General features: G+C 42.1%; 2 protein-coding genes across 3 annotated transcripts in view; one reads left to right on the forward strand and one right to left on the reverse strand.

Annotated features, from left to right (window-relative positions):
* Positions 1–4327, forward strand: part of SQLE (squalene epoxidase) — a 34259-nt gene extending 29932 nt beyond the window's left edge. For both annotated transcript variants that reach the window (XM_020796519.3, XM_020796520.3), the window contains exon 12: positions 1026–4327. In XM_020796519.3, coding sequence (XP_020652178.3) covers positions 1026–1218 — 193 coding nt within the window. In that variant the 3' untranslated portion in view covers positions 1219–4327. The remainder of the gene's footprint in view (positions 1–1025) is intronic.
* Positions 4328–6307: 1980 nt separating this feature from the next.
* Positions 6308–24135, reverse strand: part of WASHC5 (WASH complex subunit 5) — a 39850-nt gene continuing 22022 nt past the window's right edge. The window contains exons 18-29 of the mRNA XM_072999324.2: positions 22260–22361; positions 20501–20680; positions 19310–19434; positions 18205–18367; positions 15411–15513; positions 14662–14741; positions 12414–12517; positions 11170–11299; positions 10601–10697; positions 8919–9072; positions 7739–7826; positions 6308–6701 (exon numbers count right to left, since the gene is read on the reverse strand). Coding sequence (XP_072855425.2) covers positions 6645–6701; positions 7739–7826; positions 8919–9072; positions 10601–10697; positions 11170–11299; positions 12414–12517; positions 14662–14741; positions 15411–15513; positions 18205–18367; positions 19310–19434; positions 20501–20680; positions 22260–22361 — 1383 coding nt within the window. The 3' untranslated portion in view covers positions 6308–6644. The remainder of the gene's footprint in view (positions 6702–7738; positions 7827–8918; positions 9073–10600; positions 10698–11169; positions 11300–12413; positions 12518–14661; positions 14742–15410; positions 15514–18204; positions 18368–19309; positions 19435–20500; positions 20681–22259; positions 22362–24135) is intronic.

Genomic DNA, 24135 nt, shown 5'->3' on the forward strand with positions numbered 1-24135 from the left:
GATGGTGAACCTTTTTGAGACCAGGTATCCAAACTGCAACACAAAATCAACTTATTTCTTTCAAGGTGCAAATGCTGCAATTAAAACCTGAATGCTGAGGTTGTTATGCTGGGGTCCCCCCCCCCCCCATAGGCAGTATTAACAAATAAATACTTACCGGTCCTCCAATCCCCCATTGGGCTAGACTGGTAATGGTTGCCATTGGACTCCTCCACTGGACTACTTCACCAGCAGAGGGGAGTGCCAATATCCGGTGACCTATGGCTCATGTGCCCACCAAGAGGGCTCTGTGTGCCAGCTGTGGCACGTGTGCCATAGGTTCGCCATCACTGATCTAAATCATGGCCTAACTATTGAAGAATGAAAGGCCCTGGAGAAGAAGTGTCCCGGAATCATCTGCCTAGATTACTGCACACCATTGATTATTACCGTATTTTTCGCACCATAAGACACACTTTTTTCTCACAAAACGGGGGTGGAAAGTCTGTGCGTCTTATGGAGCGAAGAAAACAGATTATATTTTCCTGTTTTCTTCTCCTAAAAAATTGGTGCGTCTTATGGAAAGGTGCATCTTATGGAGCGAAAAATACGGTATTTGGGAACGTAGGAAGTTGCCTTACACAAAACAGGAATAATTATCCATCTAGTCCAAATACTACCTGTTAGACACAGTGGGTCTCCAGGGCTTTGGGCCGAGAGGGTTTTTTCCATATCATGTCCTACCTTTCACCTGGAGCTGTCAGCAACTGAACCTGTGGCCTTTTGACTGTAAGCCACTGGCTTTTAGCCAGCGAGAGGGATGGTCTCCACGTTTAAGCACTAAATGAAAATAATAGATGTGGAAAGCAGGGAAGCTTCAGGAATAATAAAACATTTTATTCGTCCAGGAACGCATAGAGATTAGCAAATCTCAAGCTGCCTTTCAAGAGACGTTATAATCTAGCAATGTCAATGGATTATTGTTTCTTAAACTCTAGCATTTTTCTAATGTGGGCTACTTTTTCATTCTCTTTCTCCCCCGCCAGCTTATCACCCAAGCCTCTCGTTCTGATTGGCCACTTCTTTGCGGTCGCTCTCTATGCTGTTTATATCTGTTTCAAGTCAGAATCTTGGATCACCATGCCTCGGGCAATTTTCAGCAGCCTTGCAGTGTTGTACCGGGCTTGCTCTGTCTTATTTCCTCTTGTATACTCTGAACTAAGGTACCTCATCTATTGAAGTCAGAGAGACAAAGCTTCAAGAAGAGGAACAACTTGTATCCCTTGCCTCATCCGTCTTGTGGATATGGAACGGGTCGGTCCTGTCTCTTCTGTTTTTGTTAAATCTTCTTTTTTGTAAAGGATTTGGCCTTATGTGATTATTTTAGTTGAATAGATTTCTATATGGAAAGAGAGAGAGAGAGAGACAGCCTGACACACTTGTATTTATAAGTTCTAGGGGCACAGACTTGGAATCCTCAAGTGATTTATATCTGTGATAATGTGTGGAAGGGAGAAGGGAGTTAATTGTGGCTCTCTTTGTGAGAATGGATCTCTATAACACGGAAATGGAAATGAACTGTCTCTGATTTGGTGGCTGCCATGCCATGCTCGTCCCTTCCCTTTGTGACCCTGGGGCTAAGAGCTGGATGTACAATAAAACCTGTATTATAAGGGCTCTTTCCTGTACACGAGAGAAGATAATCCATGAATTGTTAGCTTAGCTTACAGTTAGATGGTAAACAGACTTCAGGGCTGCATTCCTTGTGACTGTAAGGTGGGAATTTGCATGGTTGAGAACTGTTCCATATAAAACCCTAACCCATATAAAACCCTAACCCTCACCCTGCATATAGCAAGCTAGCACATCAGGGATAAAGCTACAATAAAATCTTTCCCCCTATATATTTTTGTTATGCCCAGAGAATAATTTTAGTAGGGGAACATTCTGTCTTATTGAGCCGTATTTGCAGTTTGAATTCCACGTAGGTTTTGCCACCTATGAACTAAGAGAGAACTAAATTTGTTTGGTTTCTGCTATACAGTGCTGGCTCAGGTATGCTCTCTGTACTACAGTTTGTTTTAAGGCAGGAACGGGGAACCTGTGTCCTCTCAGATACTCTTGGAGGGCGAGAGCTCTCATCCTCTCTAACTGTTGTCCACGCTGGGAGATGATGTCCAGTAACATTTGGTGCTCCGTATCTTCCTCATTCCTTTTTAAAGGGGCCTTGTGGTAGTGTTCTATAAAAAGGAACAATTTGGCTCTTAGATGTAAAGAGATGAATATGCTTGTGTGACTACAATACACACAGAAGAAATATGCAAGTATAGAAATGAAGTTTCCAAAAGAGGTAGATGTTTAGAAGGAGCACTACTAAGTTGATACCTGAACTGCTGACCTGAGCATGCCCAGTTTTGTTTTCATGAAGGTTAACAAAACAAAGAAGGGGCATATTGAAATCTTAAAAGGGTGCTACTGCTATCTGTATATTCTTTGGTTGATAATATTAATGTGAAACTTCCCTTTACTGTCAGATAAGATAGACACGTCGTACTCAATTTGCCCATCTGTATCACCACTCCATCACTCATAATAATCCAGAGGAAATATATTTACTGGAGGGTAATGGTAAACATGCACAATCACTTGTAACAGCCCCCCCATGTGTGTGCACACACGACCGATAGGAATGTTCCCACCCCTTTTTAGTTTTTGAAAAAGGGCTTTATGTGCATCTTTAGATGTGCAATGTCATTACTGGTTTTAAAAAGGAATTGCACATCCACACACATGAATGGAAGCAACGTGAAGAAAAAATAATGAAGTTGAGGGAGAGTGATGGGGTGGGGAAGCAGAGGTGGTCCTGAGCTCCCTGGAGGCGCTGCCGGGTGCCTCCCGAATCGCAAGGGGGCTCTTTCTGTTTCAAGCAACCGTCCTCATTAAGTTAGTCGTAGTCTTGAAAACAGGCATGAGCGAGGAAGTGGCAAACAGGGGAGGTGGGGAAGGGGCAGGCAGACAGATGGCTAGCAGGAATCAAAGAAGTGGAATATATGGAGCAGAAAAGAACCAGATGAGGTGCCATTTTGAACCACAGTAGAGCTTGACGTCATGCGATATGGCAGGACTTGCGGATTCAGTCCGATTTTTGCCAACATTGTAGATGTCACATCTGTGACAAAAAGCCAGAGGAGGAAGCTGCAAGGCAAAGATGAGGGTCAGTGGCCCTCTTGGCATTACTGGGCTGCAGTGCCCATTACCCATCAGTCGCGATCAGTCTGGTTGTGGTTGATGGGCGTATCAGTAGAAGAACACGCGTTATGCGTTCCCTATCTTCTAAGAACAGTAATAGGGTATTGTTACATCATATGCTGCACAGTCGTTCTTCCAACTCTCGATGGAGCTATAACACTGCCTTTTTAGGGCCTATAGAATCTGACATGGGGTGGCAATCATCTGTGTCCCCTGCACGAAAGCAACATCAGTGCTGCGAATGATTACAGTGCTTTCTAGTTTCAGCAATGCTTTTTTTAAAAAAAACACAACAACAACTTAATGTTGTCCTCAGGAATTCCCTATGGCTTTATTTGCAGACCACACCATCCACACCAGCCATGTGCAGATGGGACAGCTGAGGAAGGTGGTATGCGGGCTAGCCCTTGCTCAGATCTGGTCTACTTAAAACAACAGATATTTCAGTAAAACTCTTGCTGGGCTGTACCGCTTAATGCTGCAAAACTGTTTTCTAACTCTTTCCCAGTTGGAAGAAAGCCTCTGTACCTAGAAATCTAGCAGAGGTTAGAAGATAATCCTCTTGCTGAACAGTTTTTAAATTATGGAGACTTTTCTATTTGGGGAGCATTCAGGCATGATTTCCCCCGCCTGCAATCCAAGTGGGAACAATGGTCTCATGGCTGCTGCTTGAGTAAATTAGTGATACAAGTGTGCCCTGTACTTTTTCCTTTAATCCTAAACTTGTACAAATAACACCATAATGTGCTGCTGCTGCCATTTGTAGCTAGAGTCCTTAACTTTTTTTTCATGATAGATCGTTGTGTTTCTGCTATCCTGTGGTTAAGGTATTGTTTTGCATTTTTAAACTGATTTACATGGTTGGTAACACAGTAACTGTAGCACTCTGGGTCTATCCCAGTGGGGATCGGGCAAAAGGACATGGCATGGTTTGTATACACAGAGTTGTGTCCAGACAGGAGTCAGAAGATCATTACTGCCCACAAAAGACACATTTGTGTGTTTTTTTTCCTGCTGTGCTGTTTTTGTCTTTTATTTCTTCCTGCCTCATAGTAGAATGTAATAAGTAAATAAAGAAAGAACAGTTTCTGGAAGCTAATGGAAGTGTTGTTGATTGAATGGAATTCATTAAATAAAGTTACACCTCCACTCTAGTTTTTAAAACTTCTCATTTCCAAGGAGCATGCTAGTTATAAAATGGGGCTACAAACCAAATTTCCATTATAGGTATCAGTATTTTTAATTTAAAATAAGTTTATCTACTTATTTTTGTTAAACTGTGTTTGGAAAGGTGGTGGAGAGGATTTCTCAAAAAAAGGGTGATGGCGGAACGTTTGGGGATGGCTGCTCTGGTCACTCACCTGGTGCCCTCCTTTTCGACTTCAATGTCCAGTGGTTTCTGGGGTCCCTCTTGTGGCCTACCCGTTTTGCGTCCCTGCCCCCCCCCCCAAAAAAAACTTCACATTGTGAGTTTTCCTTTGGAGGCTTAAATCGGTACTCTATGCCTCTCTGTTGTGCCAAACTGTTGTTTCTTGGAAGATTAAGACTGAAAGTAACCAAGCAACAGAAGGGCCTGGATTACTATTTCCGGTTTTGTCCCACTGTATTTCAGGCTTTCTCAGCAGTTACGTTCTTCGGAAGAAATGCCAGCCATTTGGCTAGAGTGGCAACTGACACTGAGCTTTTGTTTTCCAAATTTTGTCCCCTTGACAATCCTAATGAGAAGTCATGGAACACAGGAGGCTGGAATAGACTTCTGTTCCAATGATGAGGACCAGAAAGCTGTTTCTCTCCAACAACCTCATTAAAGGTTGGAGTAAGACGCCCGAGGGGATTTACCACCTTGCAAAATTGGGAGTCCTCAGCCTCCCCTGGACAGAGGCCAGAGGCTTCAGCTGTGCTTAGTGCTGTAAATAGGAACCTGCCTATTGCCAAATGCAGCTGTCGGTAGCCAAAAGACTGGACATATGACCACATATGCATTGCGATGAACACCTCATATACAGTGAGGCTGAACAGGATTTCCAGAAGAATTATTTTCTTCCATCAACATGACTTTAAACGTGTGGAGCAAAAATAAAGAGAGAAACAAGCTTCTTGAAGCAGTGATGGAAGCCTTGTTACTGTCACTGCACCTGTACAAGCCAGTTAAAAGTTTGGGCTGTAGACCTTAAGGTTAATGGTTTGTAACTAATGTTGCTCTGCTCACAATTCACAGCTCTTGGGCTTGCAGATGTGATCTGGATTGTGTTTTTGACTGCTATTCCCCTGTGCTGACTGCTTCTCATCCCGCATCTGACATGATCGTGGCCTTCCTTCCATATCTGTAGCAACATAAAATGTAGAATATTGTGTGGTGGTGTAAGTTGTCCGGGCTTGATCCTGCCTCGCCTTGCACAGCTGAACACAGAAACTGAATACTTCAATTATTGATAGGAAAGTTGCACCCCACTATTTGGTCCAAACCAGAGTTGGAAGTTTTTATAATATTCTTAGAAATTTGCCACATGCCCTGGAATAAAAAGATTTATTCATGAAGGCTTTCACGGCTGGGATCTAATGGTTGTTGTGGGTTTTTTGGGCTCTTTGGCCGTGTTCTGAACACAGCCAAAGAGCCTGAAAAACCCACAACAACCAATAAAAAGATTGATAATGACATAGTCCACTACCCTGACCACAGCCCTGACCTCAAATTTCTCCTGAATTCATGACCTAATTTGCTGATCTAAGCTGGTCCCAGTATGCATGCACAGGGACAGCTGAAGGATCCTTCCCTCTTTCACTATGGTTTGCTACAGATGCAACAGTCAACCACGATTAGTATCACCCAGTTTGAAAACCCTCTCCACGTTTTGGAGCCAATCCTTAACCACAGTTTAGGATTTCAACTGTTACACTTTGCCACATTAAATGTCCTGTGCCCACACATTACACTGACCTGTTTCAAATATTCAGGATTAGGAATCCACACTAGATTACAGATACAGTGAATATCACCAAACAATTGTGCAGAGTAAATTAACACATTAACAACTTAGGAAAACCTGGCAAAAAAAGCAAAAAACAACACATACCACCCTTTCTTTACAGTATTTTAATTTCTATACAAAATGTCATTCTGTGTCCACAAATTCTCTTCTAAGAACATAAACTGCACAATTTTTGTCCATAAGTAATAGTGTACAACATTACAAGGTAAGTACAAACTGCTAGTATCAAGCAATTATTTGAGCACAATGGCATGATTTCGAAACAAAGTTAATTATAAGAGGTTACTGTCAATGGTTACATTCATGCACTCAGATTAGTTCTGCAAGTTGAAAAGACAGTTCTGAAGTGCTATTTTAACACTTGATCCATACGTTCTCTTTGAGTCCGTTTACATCTTCGGATCCTGGGGCATCATTTGCTTGGGTTCACAGAACGGTTCGAAATTCATCAAAAATGAAACTAGGCACATGAGCCTCTACAACCTGAAAGAAAGAAGGACTCCAGGTATTACTCTGAACCTTAGTTAAAGTAGCATATATAATGCTTACACACCTTGTCACCCAGGATAATATTAAGCAGCAGGGAAAGGCAAGTGACTATGAATACAGCCACTTCTGGGTTTTTTAGTTAATAATTATAAGTCAATTCTGACTTACAGTGATCCTTTCCAGGTTTTTCCCCCCAGATAGACAGTACCCAGAAGTGGTTTCCCCTTCCCTTCTTCTGGGGGCATCCTGGGGATGTGCAGCTTGCCCAAGTCCACATAGGATGGGTCTACTCACAGGAGGCACCGTGAGGAATCAAATTCCCAACCTCTAGCTCCATAGCCAGATACCTTAATGAGCTATGCAGCCAGCTACACTGCTTAAGATCACACACAAAATGACCACCAGGATGTAAGAAGGCCCTTGACTTCATTTAATGTGGAGAAGTTGAGAACCGACATATGCAGTGGGAGGTGCAACATGGCTATTTAGAGCTAGGCTGAATGTGTGATGTTGCTGCTTATTTTGTATTGGGCCCTCCCAAGTTCTCGCCCTGCTCTCAAAGATCTTTTTAAGCTAGAGATGTCAGGGATTACGTTTCTGGGGTTTCTCAGAAACGGTGTTATAAACTATGTTTTCTTTCAAAAGTGGACTAAGGACTGATACAAGACACATGTGGAAGAAACCTTGATATAGAGCAAAAAGCAAAGCATGTTGCTTATGTACACTGCCCCATAGCACTTAAAGCACTCTCTGGTCAGTTTACAAGATAATTATGCAGGATACACATTGCTCGCCCTCCAGCAAGCTAGATACTCAATTTACAGACCTTGGAAGGAGGGAAGACAGAGTAAACCTTGAACCACATACCTGGGATTGAACTCATAAGCAGAATTTTGGTTGCAGCACTGCAGTTTAAACATTGCATTATGAGGCTCAGTGCAAAAGATATTCTAATGTTTTCTATCTGCTTTGTGTGAACTTGGTCTGTTATTTTTCATTCTCTTCTTTTCTGAATGAGAGCCTTTACTCACCCTTCTCGGTAGCTTCGTGTAATGAACGTAGTCCTCTAGGAAAAGCAGGGCACCCACAACATCTGCCGGCATTTCTGGCACCTTCTGGCTATAAATAAACACAAAAGCACAAATTGAGAAAATCTTCAAGAGACAATGTGTTTATGTCAAGACGAAATGCGTTTGTGTCTATAAATAGTACACGTCTCTAAATGTACTCTATGATAAGCCATCTAGTGCCCTCTAGATGAATTAAGACTACAGTTGCCATTAGCTCCAGCCAGCGCAATAATAAGAGTTCTGGTTGAAAACATCTGGAGTTCATTATATTCAGTAGTATCAATATACAGTTTATGAAAAATTAAAAATGAAGCCAGTGGGGTGGGGTTAGAGGGCTCTGAAGCTATGAGAAATATAGATTCAGCCTGATATCTACTAGTTATTACTCAGCTTCATGAACTTCATGTCAGTAATTATCCAGTTATCAAAGCACCACAGCCACCACTATATACAGTATTAAAATAATAAGGATTTGTGTCCCAGGGCGTGGGTGGAGGGGGAAAGGTTCACTGTCCATCTAGATCGGTGGTTCCCAACCTTGGGTAACTCAGATGATGTTCTTGGACTGCAACTCCCAGAAACCCTAGCCAGCCCAGCTGAGGGTGAAGGCTTCTAGGCATGGCAACCCAAAAACACCTGAGATATCCAACGCTGGAAGCCACTCATCTAGAGCAGGAATTTCCCTCTTCTGCCTTCTCTGTGTGATCATCCAATCAGACAAGGTGAGGCAGGAGAGCCCACGGTGCTGCCAATAAGTGGACAATCGCACTTAAAAAAAACAGAGGAGGTAAGCGTGCTGTACCTGGTAAGTGGGCAGGTGTACAGAGGAGGCAGGGAAGCAAAGTGCGCAGCACCCACAGAACACCCACAGTTCATGCCCATCTTGAGCAGACATGCAAGGAAGGGCTTAGCAACGCCTTGTGAAATGCAAGGCACTGACGTTACCATTACTACTTTTGCATTCATGGGACAAGCACAAGGATAACATTTTGTAAACAGCATTTCCAATGTTTTATTGTGAATTTCAGAATATTATTTTTAAAAGATCAAATTCATTCCTTCTGTTTATTGTAAAAATATACGTCAACTCCAGTGTGTGACTTCACAAACGTTCGGGCTCTTGAGAAAAAGAAACAGGTACCTAGTGCACTGCTCCATTGTTGAACGAATAAACTGGCCAATGAGCATCAGGAACTGCTCGGTGTATCGGGAGTGAAACTGCTTCAGCAGAGTGAGGAGTCCAAGCACTAGAGGGGGCCAGTCTATTGGATCGGCTGCCTTTTTGCACACCATTCCTGGAGAAAAAACGAAAAGAAACCTTTCTCATTTGGTCAGGGTTGGTGTACAAGCTACAGTCTCCTTGAGGAGGCCCCTTGGATCTGACCTCTGTGATGGGCCATCTGTCCATGGGCAACGGCTTGTTTTTATAGAGCAGATGTGGAACGGGAGGAAGGATACTCCCCATGCCACCAAAACCAGCATGGAAAACACCCCACTCAACCCACAGAGGACTGCTCTAACTGACACGTGAATTTGTTGTGTTGAGGAGAGCAACCCGAGAAATCCATTTAAAAGGGAGAAAGCGCTTACATCTCTCTTAGGGCTCAAAATTGGCGTTTACTGCAACTTGTGGTACAATTGCCGTAGCTTCATCCAGTGGAATCCTGGAGTTTGTAGCTCTCTCTAAGGTAGTTAGAGCTCTCTAGCAAAGAATTCTAAATACTTCAGCAGACTACAGATTCCAGGATTCTAGAGATGGAGCCATGCTTCTTAAAAGTGGTATCCAGCTGCTATTACTTTATGATGCAGGAGGAACACTCCTAGAAAGACATGGAAATTAGAAAGGCAGATAATGATGAGCCAATGACGGGGCTTGCATCAGTTTTAAATGCCTCCCATGGAAAGCATCTTTTGTTGGTCCCTTCTAAGAGCAATAGTTGCCCTGTTAGGTTTTATTGATGGCAATGGGAGAGATCCATAAACCTGTGGCTGGTAATACTCATTAGCTAGCTATTTGTAATTAAATGGCATGGATAAAGCAACAGAGATTTAAATTCAATTTAGTCCCATTACCCACTGTCTTGTCTAGTCAAGGCTACCACCAATTTGATTTGGTACTGTTATTCCTGGGCGCTATGTACAGTTGAAAATAACAACTCACTCCTCTACCTCCTGATATGCTATCAAGTACTGTCATTTATTCATGACAAAAGCATGTGTACTCCATACATGAAGCCTCTGTCTCCTGTGTCCACACTCTGATTGCACAAAAAATGATGGTCTGAAGAGCAAAAGGCTGTCTCGTGCTCTAGACGCTCCATGAGAGCCAGAATGAGAAAAAACTGTAGTGCTTGCTCATGTGGAGAGTATACACAGATAAGAGGTAGAGAATTTAATTGTGCATGTAAAACATACACTTCCATAAGAAGTAAAGAGTCAGTGTCAGGACTGTTTGGTTTTGCCAGGCTCCAAGGCAAGCCACCTTAGCATCTTTTAAAACTGGCCTTCCTTAAATTGATCCCTCTAGATATCTGGGCTTACAATTCATATCATCTGCCTTATTTGGTCATGCTGTTCAAGGCTGATGGAAAATTGCAGGCCAAGAGGTCTGGAGCGATCCAGATTGGGAAAGGCTGGAAAGCAAACAGGTTAACTTGCAAGCCTTTCCCCTTCTTTCTCCACGGAACTAGCTGGAGATTATTAAAACGATTCACCATCTCCACCATGTTTGCCGAATGGAATGGGGAGAAACCAAACCTCATGTCTCTTTGCTAGAACCATCCATGTCTGAAATCACAGGTTACAGAAATAATTTTACCGTACCTAGGTTTTTACTGTATTGAAGTTTTGGCAACTGTGAAACCAGAAACAGAAAATTCACAACCGGGAAATAGGGCAATCGCTTTGTTGTTATGTAGATCTAGAAAGAAAGAAAAGAGGAAGAAGAAGAAAAATTTAGATGTTTTATTGCTGTCTATACATCTAGTAGGCTGATACGTATTTGAAATTCTCGAGGTAACCTGCAGCATTAATAAAAACAAAACAGAATGGAATAATATAACCCATTAAATATAGTATCATGATACAATCAATAAGGCACCAATAACTCCCAACCTCTGGCTCCACAGCCAGATTGCTAAACCACTAATCTATCCAACCAACTACGTATACATTAATGCATGCAGTCTCATAAATCAGGGTGAAGACGTGATCTTTCAGATCATTTTTATATTTTTAAATATTTCATATATTTTTTACATTTATATTTAGTCGAACCCCGATCACCCTGCACCAGAAAATCAAATGACAAGATATGCTGGGAATTGCAATGCAGCAAAATCTGGAATACTATATATTCCCCATCCTAGTCATAAAGGGAAAAAGAGAATCACCTTATTTAATGGATTGTGGATTCCGGCTGCCTCCAGGTATGCTGTGAGCTCATACAGGAGGGTGTTATCTTCTTTAGGGCATGGAAGTGACGGATCCTGATAATGGGCTTCTATGTCAGCCAGGATTGCTCTGGAAGGCAGGTGGGGTGGGGGGAGAGAGAGATCAATTTTCTGCCATCCCAATTCATCAGGTGGAAATTGCGTGATGACTCAGGGCATTGGCCAACCTCAGAAAAATTCAACTTTCAGATTCAATTGCTTCTCTCACATTCTCTGATCAGCTGGCCTGCCCTTGTCCATCCCCAAATTAGGTGCGATTCTTTCTCCATCCATTGCAGAGATTTCTGTTTACCTGTTCAAGTTAATGAACTGTAGCTCTTACGAAACTGTGTCAAACCTATGAACCACTAAATAATTTTAAAAAATGATTTTTCTTTGCCATTGAACCCATTTCAAAATATTAAAAGCCATTCTAAAAGACTTCAGCCTGTAGCTTTGTCTGCAGGCAATAACGGGAGCATCCTCCAGCTTCTTCTTGAAGAATTTTCTATTTTAAAGGGTTTCCTCTGACTCCACCGCCTTCCAAGACTTCAATTTGGACCTGGTTTCTTCTTCGGCAGACTTTAACTAAATGTAATATGTGAAAATAGTGGCTGGCCCAAGATCTTTTGCTACCCCCATTTTAATAGGGCAAGAAATTACAGTGGTGCCTCTCTAGACAGCTACCCCGCATGACAGTTTTTTCGGTAGACATCGAATTTTTGTGATTGCTATAGTGATTCGCAAAACAGTGATTCCTATGGGGGAATTTCGCTGGACAATGTTTGGTCCCTGCTTCGCAAACCGATTTTCACTAGACGACAATTTGCTTTTCGCTAGACAATGATTTCGCTAAACAGCGATTTCAGTGGAACGGATTATCATCGTCTAGCGAGGCACCACTGTAATTTATATTTGGGAGCACAGGTAGGAAAGACCCTCAACTGTAGGTAGCATAAATCTGGGGGAAGACTTTGAGGAATTCTAAAACCTCACCAGTATCTCCCTCCACAATAAATCTTGTGCTGTCGGTAAGAAAGTCACTTCTCAATCTGCTTTGAGATCATTAAGGAGCAACTATCTCTTTGTTCCACCCAAAGCTTGTGGTTTCTGAACCAATCAGCAATAGAGAGGTCAAATTTTGGATGCAATTTAGAACACAGAAGATCATCATGGAAACACAACTGACAAATGTTGATTCTTACGTATTGAGGTTCTCTAAGGCAGCTGCTAAGTGCTTGGAGTCAAACCTGCAGGAATAATTCAGTTCATTGGCTATCTGGCGTCTTAAAATCTGCATCTGTCCGACCTAGGAATCAAGTAAGAAAAGAATAAAGTAAAAGTGGGACTAGGAAGGGCAGCCATGATGGAACTAGAAAAGATCATCAAGTGTAAAAATGCGTCATCGGAGAGCAAGACAAAGAACACGAACACACTTGTATTTCTGATCCCTATGTATGGGTCTGTAAGTTGGACTGTTAAGGAAGCTGACAAGAAACAAATGGATTCATTTGAACTGTGATGCTGGAGGAGTTTTGCAGGTACCCTGGATGGCCAGAGAGATGATCAAGTGGGTCCTAGTTCAAATCAAGCCCGAACTATCTCTAGAGGCAAAAATGTTGAAACTGAGGCTGTCTTACATTGGGCACCACCATGAGAAGGCAAGATTTTCTGGAAAAAAGATAATAATGCTGGGAAAGGTGGAAGGCAGCAGGAAAATACCAAAAGCGAGATTTTTGGTCTAAAGGAAGCCACAGAGTCTACAGGAGCTGAGCAGAGCTGCTGAGGGCAGGATATTTGAGGCTGCTCATTCATAGGGTTGCCCTAAGTTGGAGGCAACTTGACAGCACATAACAAAAGGTGAGCCATGAATAACAGCTGTCTTCATTAAATGACCTGCCCCATCTTTTTAAAACTGGCTTTGCTAAACACCAGTTAAAAAGTTGGAATTATAGCTAGCCCTGGTCTTAAAAGGGTCAACTTATAGCTTGGGAATGGTTCAAATGAACTCAGCGAGACTGAGTCTTAAGCAAATGTGTACAGGACTGGAGCGGTGGGCATTCTCATTAGATCCCCTAACTTCATCTAACTAAAATTAAAATGGCATTGAAATCAAAATGACAATTTTCTGTATGCATCAAGTGGGGTTGACAAGCAACCCATTTTGAATCAAGTTCATCACTGACACCTAGTGGTGACTGAAGAACACTGCTGGTCCAGTATCCAAACTCATGGGACCTCTGCCTTCACAACCGTGGCTCACATCCTGTTGTGTAGCACTTGGAGTAACTCAACTTTACATCAATGGTAGCTGCAATCATGGCAAAGTAGAAGTGATACGTATGAAACACTTCTGCCAACACATTGTATAATTAGCTGAAACAGGAACTAGGGTGGAAAGCCACAAAGTTAGACTGTGCCTTGATGAACATAATTCAGTTATTCCAATTATTTATTTAAAATATTTTACCCTGCCTTTCTCCTAAAAAAAGGACCCAAGGCAGCTTGCATCATGAAAAACACAATATTAAAAGCTAAAAACAGTGAATTATTCAAATACTAAAGAAGAATTAATAACATTATTAATTAATGAGCCTCGTGGCGCAGTGGTTAAACCGCTGTACTGCAGCTAAAACTGTGCTCACGACCTGGGGTTCAATCCCAGGTAGCCGGCTCAAAGTTAACTCAGCCTTCCATCCTTCCGAGGTCGGTAAAATGAGTACCCAGCTCGCTGGGGGGGCAATGTGTAGCCTGTATAATTAAAAATTGTAAACCGCCCGGAGAGTGCTTGTAGCGCTATGGGGCGGTATATAAGTCCAATAAATAAATAAATAAATAAATAAATAAATAAATAAATAAATAAATAAATAAATAAATAAATAAATAAATAAATAAATAATAAACATTATAAAAATGTTAGGTAAAAATATTAATAAAAACTGATTTAGAAGCAACAAAATATAAACCATCCTAGGCGGTCAGTCACTAAGGAAAAGCCTGCCTGAAGAAAAAAATCTTGGCCTGCTTGCAAAAGAACAGCAAAGATGAGGTCAGCCTGGCCTCCTGTGGGAGGGAGTTCCACAGTCTGGGAGCAGTGGCAGAGAAGGCCCTGCTCTCCTATGTTCCCACCAAGTATGTCTGTGAAGGTGGAGGGACCAAGAGAAAGGCTTCTCCAGATGGTCTTAACATCCAGGCAGGCTCATTAAGGGAGACGTGGTTCTTGAGATAGCTTGGACTTTATAGGCTAAAACCAGCACTTTGAATTGTGCCCAGAAACTGATACCAAAGGGAGTCAATAAATCACAATTCATAAGATCCCTTGATCTTTGGGTCTCTTGTAAGCCATGTATAAATGTAGTTTCCATTCAGTTTTTGTATCAGATACAATTCAAAAAAGACATCACAGTTGTTTAGGGGAAATTTTGTTCAAAGAGTAACTTAGAATCAACATACCTTCATAATCACATCAAGGTAGCCACCCCATATCTTCTGAGTTTTGGCTACTGCTGTAGAATACACTTTGACCGAATTGGCTGCAGGGAAGAAAATCATCGAAAAGTAATGAAGTTCTTGAACGGGAGCCTTGAAAGCTATGATGTAAGGTGACCCTCTATCAGTTTCATGCTGCTCAGAATGAATCTTAGGGACTAATGTCAAAAAATGATGCCTTTTCTACGCAGAAATAATTTCTGTTTGGAAAACATAAGCACCCCATTGTGGTTAAAGATGGGAAGCACTGCATGCCTGGGTGTTAAAATCTATAAAAAATTAGTGGGCAGCCTGCAGCCTTATTTCAAAATCACTGTTACAGGTGATCAATAGGGACCTTTTGAAAAAAGAGATCTTGTCTCTCCCCAGAACCTTGTGAAGAGCAGAAGGAGAGACAGAGAGAAAGAAGGGGAGCAGACAAAGAAAGAGAGAGAAAAGGGGTTAGGTGTTATTGCTGAGATTTAATCCATTGTTGGCTTCAGCTCTACACATTGCCCACCAAGCAGCCCTGGGCAATTTACTCCTGAGGAAATTTGACCCTTGGCTGGAAACAGGTTTTTTACCCATATCTATAAGAACTAAGACTTCCCTCTTTGAACTCTTGTTATTGCTTTTCCAGCAGTAGCTTGCACAAACACAAGAGCTTAGAAGGTGGTTGACTCCTGACCTGAGTATCTCACTTTCAGCCTGGTCATCTACTTGAAGGATCTTACCCACAATTCCTTTCAGAGGGCTGACAGATTTCATGAGAGATTTCAGGGCCTCGTGTACTCCTTTATCACGCAGGACTGTTTTCTGAAGCATGCTGAGGAAATTCTAAAAAAAAGAACAAAAAAACCCAACAGCAACGTGTGAGCTGAACACACTTTTGGCACAACGGACTGATCTTGTACTGGATGCTCCCTTGCATAGCAGTGAACAGGGCAGAGCACAGCAAAATATATTAACAGTAAAAGCAGGGTGCAAGCAGAAATTCCTTCTCCTGTTTCTCCTGGAGAGACCTTAGTTCTGCAGTCTGTAAAATGGGTATAATGGTGTCCTGACGCAACAGGTTTGTGGCACAGATAAATGAAAATCGTGTTCTAGAAAGAGCCTCTATAGGTGTAGTTTCCAACCTTTTTTTGAGTCACAGCTCCGTTTTATAATAGCCAAGTAACATGTGACGACCCCACCACTGTTATTTTTATTGGGGTAAAGTAATCCATTCTCAGAAAGTAGAAGCTTCTTTCTCCCCCAAAGGCTCTCTTTCTCTTACATAGAAAATAACTTTAGTATCTTGCTGTGAAAGAAATTATTTAACAAGGGCTACAACACATATAAGGCAACCCACAATCCCCCCCAGAAAATATTTTATTTATTTATTATTTTATTTTATTTATATCCCAACTATCTGGTCAGTTACGACCACTCTAGGCGGCTTACAACATAAAATACACCAGTGGTCAGGGAACAGGGGTAGATTACCCCAAATGGGGTAAAAATGAAAATCCTGGGGGTAATGAGAATGAGCAGAGCCCCAAGATTGATGCATATCCAAGATGAAGCAATATCATTTCTCGAAAACCTGAAGTTTTCAAGCCAGTTGAAGCTTTCAAAGTAATTTTGAATAGATTCAATAAGATTTCAGTAAGATTTTAAAAAGGTAAAAAAGTTCCCTGACCCCTGAAATACACAGATAAATATAAAAAGAATTACAGTGGTGCCTCGCATAACGAGCGCCTCGTATAGTGACGAATCCGCATAGCGATCCCTTTTCCGGGATCGCTAATGCGGAGGCATCGTGTCGGCCCCAATGGGCGAAACTCACATAGCGAGGATCGGTAAGCGAAACGCTTACCGATCTTCGCTTTGCGACGCCCGAAAATCAGCTGTTCGGCGGCTCCAAAATGGCCGCCGGACGCCCGAAATGGCCACGTGCAGCGTTTTCGCGCCCTCCCCTCGCTTACCGAGGGCGCGAAAATGGCTGCCGGACCCAGGAAACTTCGCTAAACGGTGAATTTTCAGCTGATTTGGAACACATTAAACGTTCCAATGGCTTTTTACTTTCCATTTAACGAAGTTTTCACATAGCGAAGGTTAATCCGGAACGGATTAACCTCGCTATGTGAGGCACCACTGTATTACGTAATAAACAAGTACAAGATGGAAGGCGAACAATAGAAGAAGAGAGGGAAGGAAAACATCAGCAAGAAAACACTTTGCGACACACACAGCCAGTTGGGAAACACAGCTCTACAGCTTGATAACTTAGACCAGTACCTCCTGAATACTTCTGAATCCCATGTGATAATCTTTCCTACCTTCCCATCCCCTCTTCACCATCCTTCAGTCTAGCTTATTCAAAATCCACTTCATAATTTAAATTTAAAAATAAACACAAACACTGAATATTATTACAAATAAGCCCAAATTGATTTTTTTGAGAAACTCTAATTCTGCTAACAGAATCAATCGATCACAGAAATTTGTTTAAGCTAGCTACTAAAGCTAAAGGTAGATGTTATTTCTTAGGATAGCAATTTTATCAAAAACTTGACAGAGAGCAATGGGATTGGACAGCAAAATCACTAATAACAAATTTATTAACTGTGGCAAGATTAATGATAGTAAGACTTGAGAAGTAAAGCATGCTTTTCAGTTAAGTGATTGGTACAAAGAAGAATGGGATATAACTATTAATGATAAGTTAACTTTTGATATTAAGTTTTAAAGGATCTGATAAATAAAGAGTATTTTTAGTGGTATTTGGGGAATCATTTATTGAGTATGTATTAATAAAAGGGATGGGTTGTGTACCTTTTCAAGACTCCGCAGAGTTTTGGAAGGGGCATGGGGACTTTGTAATGGGGAAAAATGATTTAATGTATCTCCAAATGGTCCTGGGGAGGGGTGTACTGTTTGTCTAATTGAAGCTGTTTTTGATTTATGTTTGTTAAGTGCTCCCCCCCCCGCAAGTTTGCATTCTTTGGATTGTTATATATTTTCTTTTGTTTTGTATTTTTTAATTATTTAAATAAAATAACCCCCCCATGTCTTCACATTTTATAGTGTGTGTGTGTGTGTGTTGTTGTTGTTGTCTTCGACTGAGAACCGATGATTTAAAGCCTAAATGGGCAACACACGGCATGTTGGCTGTAGGCTATTCCCCTGCCCAGGTATGCAGCCCCGACGGCTAAATTTCCAGGAAAATATGGTATCCGGTATCTTTAAAGGAGGAGTGTGGTAAGGATGTGCCAAGTTTTGAAACTGAATGTGATTTACCTTCAGAACAAGGTTCAATTGCCTTGTAGGGATATCTGTAATACCCACCTTTCCACATAAACATCTACTCCTGGGTTTTCCCCCTAGGTCTTCTTCAGAAATTGAGATGAGGGAAGTAATTTCCTAGTTCCTGTAACTTTAGATGCTTGGGAATCAAAAACCATCCTTGGTGGCCTCTTGCCAAATCATACAGTGACCTACCGGTCAATCTCATTTGCCCATTCCTGCGTTACAAACACTACTTACCTGTAGCTCTTTCACAATCATGAAGCAAAGCAGCCTGTCCAAACCATTCAGGCCGAAAGTGCCTAAAGCACCCTGAATCTCAGAAAACAGGCGGCTGTTGGTGACCTCTTGGCGAGTCTTCATATCGTACCAGGTATTGAGCTGGTCAATGTAACATGCAATCCTAGCAGTCAATAACGTAGAAAGAAAACAGACACCAGTGAGAGCGTAGCAGGGCCACAGGCAGACTTACTAAGGAAAGGGTGAACAAGCATACTTTGATAACAGAACAAAGTAGGGTTGAAAAGCCCAGGCCCAAATCAAGTTGGAACAAAAATCAAGTAGCCAAGCTGAGCCGTCATATCTATAGTTAACAAATGCACCTTCTCCTATGAAACTTAATTGGCCGAAATCCCGTTTCTTAGCATAGTGAGTTGAAACTAGAGAAGGGCTATTTGAATCAATGGAGGTGACACACTGGTTACTCTAGTGTGACTGACATTTTAAAAAACCCTCAGTATTTCAGCCATTCTATCTCCAGGAGATGGAGTGGCCATAAAATGTGAAAAGATTCTCCCATTTAGAGAGAAAATGAAGAGGAGCACATTTACTGTACTTTAATTTGGTTTTTTGATGACACGATGCAATTTGATTTGCTATGTTAAGGAGAAAATGTAATAATAATGGTTACTGGGTTCCAAAATTCCCTCTAAGTTGCACACGGGCAGAGCTCTGTCAGGGCAGCGCATCAGCAGCCAGTGTTGACATGCATTTATTTCCAGTTCTGGATGACCCCCCCAATGCATGCACGGGGTGAGGATCCTGCACAGCAGGGCTGAAAATTAGAGGAAATGTTGCAAGGTTCCTAACTGGTTGGAATCAATTCAGGAAAACAATGAACTAAAAACCCAAAAAGGTTCAGTTGTGGAAAAGGCAGACATGAAGATCTAGAAAACAATCTGTGGGACAGGCTTATTTAAAAAAAGTTTATGAGTTTCACCACTTGCCAATGTGTGTGTTGTGCCTTTTTTGTTACAAACTTAGTAATGACCCATTAATGCTAGTGTTAAGCTTCTAGAAATGCCCCAATGTATGTGAGAATTGGCAGGTCAGATACAACACTCACTTGGGATCTGTAATCCTCAGAATTTCTCGACAGAGACGCCCAATAAATGTTACCGATTCATCCACGGGTGCAAATTTTGGTATTGGGATGCGGGTGGACTGGTATATGCTTTGCCAGTCCTGAATCTGAAAGAGAAGGGATGAAATACTTTTGTGAGCTATTTTCCCCTAAAACATTGATTTGCTTTCAAGTTTAAATCCTGGCTGTCGAAGGACACTATGGCACCTGATAGTTGCGGATGTTAAAAACTGGGTCCAGGATTTGTGAGCATATTTGAGAAAAGTACCATCTGTGGATCTCCTTTACTAAGGAAACCATGAGGCATGCAGGCTAGCTATCACACTTTCATTGTGCATTTCCTCAAAAAGATGCTCAGTTACGTGCCATGGCACATCCATTTAATTTCCTGCTGAGTTCGGCAACATGCAATCCTTAGGGACCAAAACGCAACCCCAGAATTTAAAAAAAAAGAAGATCAGAAATAAAGGCTCAAATTCCCATTGTGTCATATTGGGGACATAGGGCCAAAATCTTGTTGCTTAGCATCGTAAATTGCACTAGAGTAGGCCCAATGACTCAAAGGGGGTTTAGTCAGTCAACTCCTCTGTAAGCTCCCTTGATCCAAATGGGCCTACTCTGATTGTGACTCACTATGTTAAAGTAAGTCACAGCTAGAATAGGACAATCTGAATCCACTGGGCCTTTGAATGGTTCAGTACAAATTACTATGTAAGCAACAGGATTTTAGTCTTTGTCATATTTCATGGTGCTGTTACATCCCTGGTCACACAGCCAGGCACCTTGCCAAACAGCTAGGAGAGCTTCAGCAACATTACTTCCATGCACGATAATCCTTAACAGGATACGGACCCTAATATATTAGAACACCGTCCCCACTCTTTAAAAAAAAATCCTGTTTACTAGCCTAAGCTGGTTTGTAATCCTGGTGAGGTATAAGAAACAGCTGTGATCAAGAAGCACTATCAAGAATCTATCACTGCCCTCTACCCAGTGAAGGCCGATGACTTAGATTTTCTGATGACATTGAATCGGCTCTGGGTTTCGGCCTGAACTTTAAAGGAGCTACTCAAGGTGCTGGATTTATTTTTAGTTGATTCGGCTGCACACCATGTCCCAGAATTATGCACTCAAAACAGAAGTCAGAGACCAGCCAGGTAGAAGATCTTATACCTTTGTCCTCAAGAAGTTATTGCACTCTTGTTCCACGTTGTAATTGATAATCCGCGAGACTTCTTCCTGCCAGATCTTTAAGCCATAAATGTTGACGTAATCCTGGATATACTCAAAGGAACGATGGAAGCCATCCATGGTCGCCGCCATGTCTTTCAGCTTGGGCATGAGTTCACTGGGCTGTAGCGAGAGCAAAAAAGGCAAAAAGGTGGTGGCACTTGAAAGATGAACGGATTTAATGCTGTGTGACGTTTCGCACATCAAAATCCACTTCTTGAGACACAAGAAGTGCACCTATATGCTGTCTATATTTACAAATATCCCTAGGATGGCAAGAGTCATGACAAGGTAAGAATACAGATGGCAGACAAAAAGACAATGGTTCATTTACACAAGAATGGGACTATCAAGCTGTTAATAACTAAAGGCTGCAGGCACAAACCATGATCATAAACTGTAGGCCAGTTAGATCTGGCTATCACGGAAATGCTGTGAGCTGTTTCTGGGGTCAGAGCTCAGTGTCTCTCAAAAGAAACACTGCTTTGTATCCATAACAATACCGATCTTACACTCAAAATAAGTGTTATTCTTCAGAAAGTTTTTCTAAATACAGTAATGCCTCGCTTAACAATTACCTTGTTAAACAGCGAATCCGCTTGACAATTAGGTTTTTGTGATCGCAAAACGATGTTCTAATGGGAAAAAACTGCTTTACGATGATCGGTTCCCTGCTTCGGGAACCGATTTTTCGATTTACAACGATCAAAACAACTGATCGCCGGGTTTCCAAAATGGCCACCCGCTGTGCAAAATGGCTGTTTTTAGGACGGATTTTTCGCTATACAGGGAGCAGAAAATGGCCACCCTATGGAGGATCTTCGCTGGACGAGCAGGTATTTTGCTCACTGGAATGCACTGAACAGTTTTCAATGCATTTCAATGGGCTTTTTAAATTTCGCTTGACAACGATTTTGCTCTACAGCGGTTTCGCTGGAACGGATTAACGTCGTCAAGCGAGGCACCACTGTATATTAATCTGGATGCCTAGAAATAACTAGAAGTCAGTCCTAATCAAAGCAGGCTTGTAGTCTCTCCTGTGTAGAGAGGCAAGGTGATTTCAGAGCAAACTCAACATTTAAAAAGATGGTTTCATGAAATGAAGGAAGCAAATTCCAGCCATAATCCTCACGGGAGATGCTCCTCTGTTTGGTGGGACTTTTTTTCTGGAGCTTCTTCAGAGAAGTCTCTGATACCTTCTACAGGGGGCTGAGCCCAGTGCTTCCTTACCAGTATCCTGGGCAGCCATTAGGAAAAACCATGACCGAAAAGCAAGTTGACTTGGAAGTAAACGGCCGCAGTGATGTGGAAAAAGGGGACGTGGAGGGGGAGGCAGGTATGCCTTTTTGCATTTACTTATTCCTGCCAGCAAAGTCACACACCAGGCCCTCCCTGTTTCCCAACAATGCTGTCGTATCTGTGTACATCCAGGTTCCAGGCTCACTTGTTTTCTTGCTGTGTGCCCCCCCCCCCCTGCTGCATGTTCAAAGCAGTGAGAATGCAAACACTACCCATGCTGGAAGGGGTTGCGGGAGCTCTCCGGGGGGGGGAGAGCTCAGTGCTCAGCCTGGAGTGCCTGAGAGACAATGGCCTTCTCTGTTTTAACCGAACAGCCCCTACAGGTAATGCATTCCATCACAGCCAGCTGAGGCCAAGCAAAGATCAAAAGGGGCAAAATTGGGGAGGGTTTTTTGTTTGGCACCTTGGCTTTGGGGTTGAAAGTGAGTCCTCGGTGCAGAGCGAGGGCCACCCGTTTTACCAGCTCTTTCCTTATCCCGTCTTCCAGAAGCTGCTTTGGGTCTACCTAAGTGGGAAAGAGACATGCCAGAGAGAAGTCAGGTCTACAAATGAAAATAAAATCAAACCTAAGGACCTCTCCCCCCTCTACAATTGCAAATACAACGGCTGCCTAACTCCGTGGAAAGTCAAATACAAGGGACCTTGCACAGAATTGTTTTAAGAGATGATGATACCTGTATATGTTGGATTTACGCCAGCTTTCTTCCTGCTTTTAATCTTAATTTTTACTTGTATAGTAATAGCTTTCCTACCCAACAGGACTCTCCAAACCAATATACAAACAAAACACATAATCAAAAGCAGTGATAGCTGTGTGGCCAATAATAATAATAATAATAAAATAATTTTTTTTTAAAAAAAAAAAATCTGAAATCCATGTCAATAGCTTTACAGGCTGATCAAATAGTTACAAAAAAAGTTGAAAGAGGCACACAAATACGCAGTTGTTTTTTTAAAAAAAACATACATTTGCACAACTTGTTTCCTAGTTCTTTAGCCTGCTACAAGAAACAAAATGCAGGCAATAAAGACTCTGCTTTTGAGTCATCGTAGGAATGTGGTATCCATGGGGGAATTGGTCCGAAATGCGGAAGTATTGAACGCTATACATTGCGTGGTCTTTGTCCCCCCCTAGTGTCCAGTTCTGGTAAATAAACAGTAGAAATACATATAAATACATATTTTGGGGTTATTTTTATTTAGTACTTTTAAGAAAGCAGATAAGCAAATCAGCAGATACTGATCCCATGGATAGGGGTGGTCATATTGTATCCTCCTCCACTTTCACTTCTCTCCCTTCTTCCCTTTTAACATCTCACCTGATGAAGAGAGTCTCCTCACAAAAGCCTGTGCATTTCTTTGTGCCTCTACACACTTCTGTGTACCTTTCTGGTTGACTCAGAAAGATGTCACCTCAATACAGATTTTGGAAAGTTATATAAAATACATTTCTTAAAAGCCAAAAGCTAGACATAATACAGTTTGGGTGGCCTGTCAGAAGTTCAACGAAGATGGAACCACTGTGACACCTCTTAGGAACCAGTTCCACCATCAAGGTATCTGGCAGTAAAGATCATAACTGTGTGTTGGCCAAATCAAATTCAACTTATGGTGACCCTTTCCAAAGTTGTCCAGATAGAAAGTACTCAGAAGTGGTTTTCCAGACTCTTTCTTCTGGGGCCACTCTGGGACCAAGGCTAAACAGACAAGCCCTTCTTCCAGAAGGCACGATGGGGAATCAAACGTCTGACCTTTGGCTCTGTAGTCAAATACAGTGGTGCCTCGCTTTACGATTGCCCTGCATTATGACGAAACCGCATTATGACGATCTTTTTGCGATTGCAAAACAATGGTCTGAATGTTTTTTTTTTGCTTTGCGATGATCGGTTCCCTGCTTCGGGAACCGATTCTTCGCAAAATGACGATTTTCCTCCAGCTGATCGGTGGTTTCAAAATGGCCACCAGGTAAATAAAATGGCTCCCCGCTGCTTTCTGGGACGGATTCCTCGCAAGACAGCCACGAAAAATGGCTGCCCTATGGAGGATCTTCGCTGGACGGTGAGTTTCCAGCCCACTGGAACACATTCCAGCCCACTGGAACACACTTTTTATTTTCGCATTATGGCGTTTTCGTTCTACAGCGATTTCGTTGGAACGGATTAACGTCATAATGCAAGGCACCACTGTACCTAAACCTGCTGAACTATTTTAGCAACATTTCTAAGTGATCCATTCTGGATAAAAGCATCAGTTCTAGGAACAGGACAGTGCACACCTCC

The sequence above is a fragment of the Pogona vitticeps genome, chromosome 4 (assembly GCF_051106095.1).
Source record: "Pogona vitticeps strain Pit_001003342236 chromosome 4, PviZW2.1, whole genome shotgun sequence".
NCBI lineage: Eukaryota > Metazoa > Chordata > Lepidosauria > Squamata > Agamidae > Pogona > Pogona vitticeps.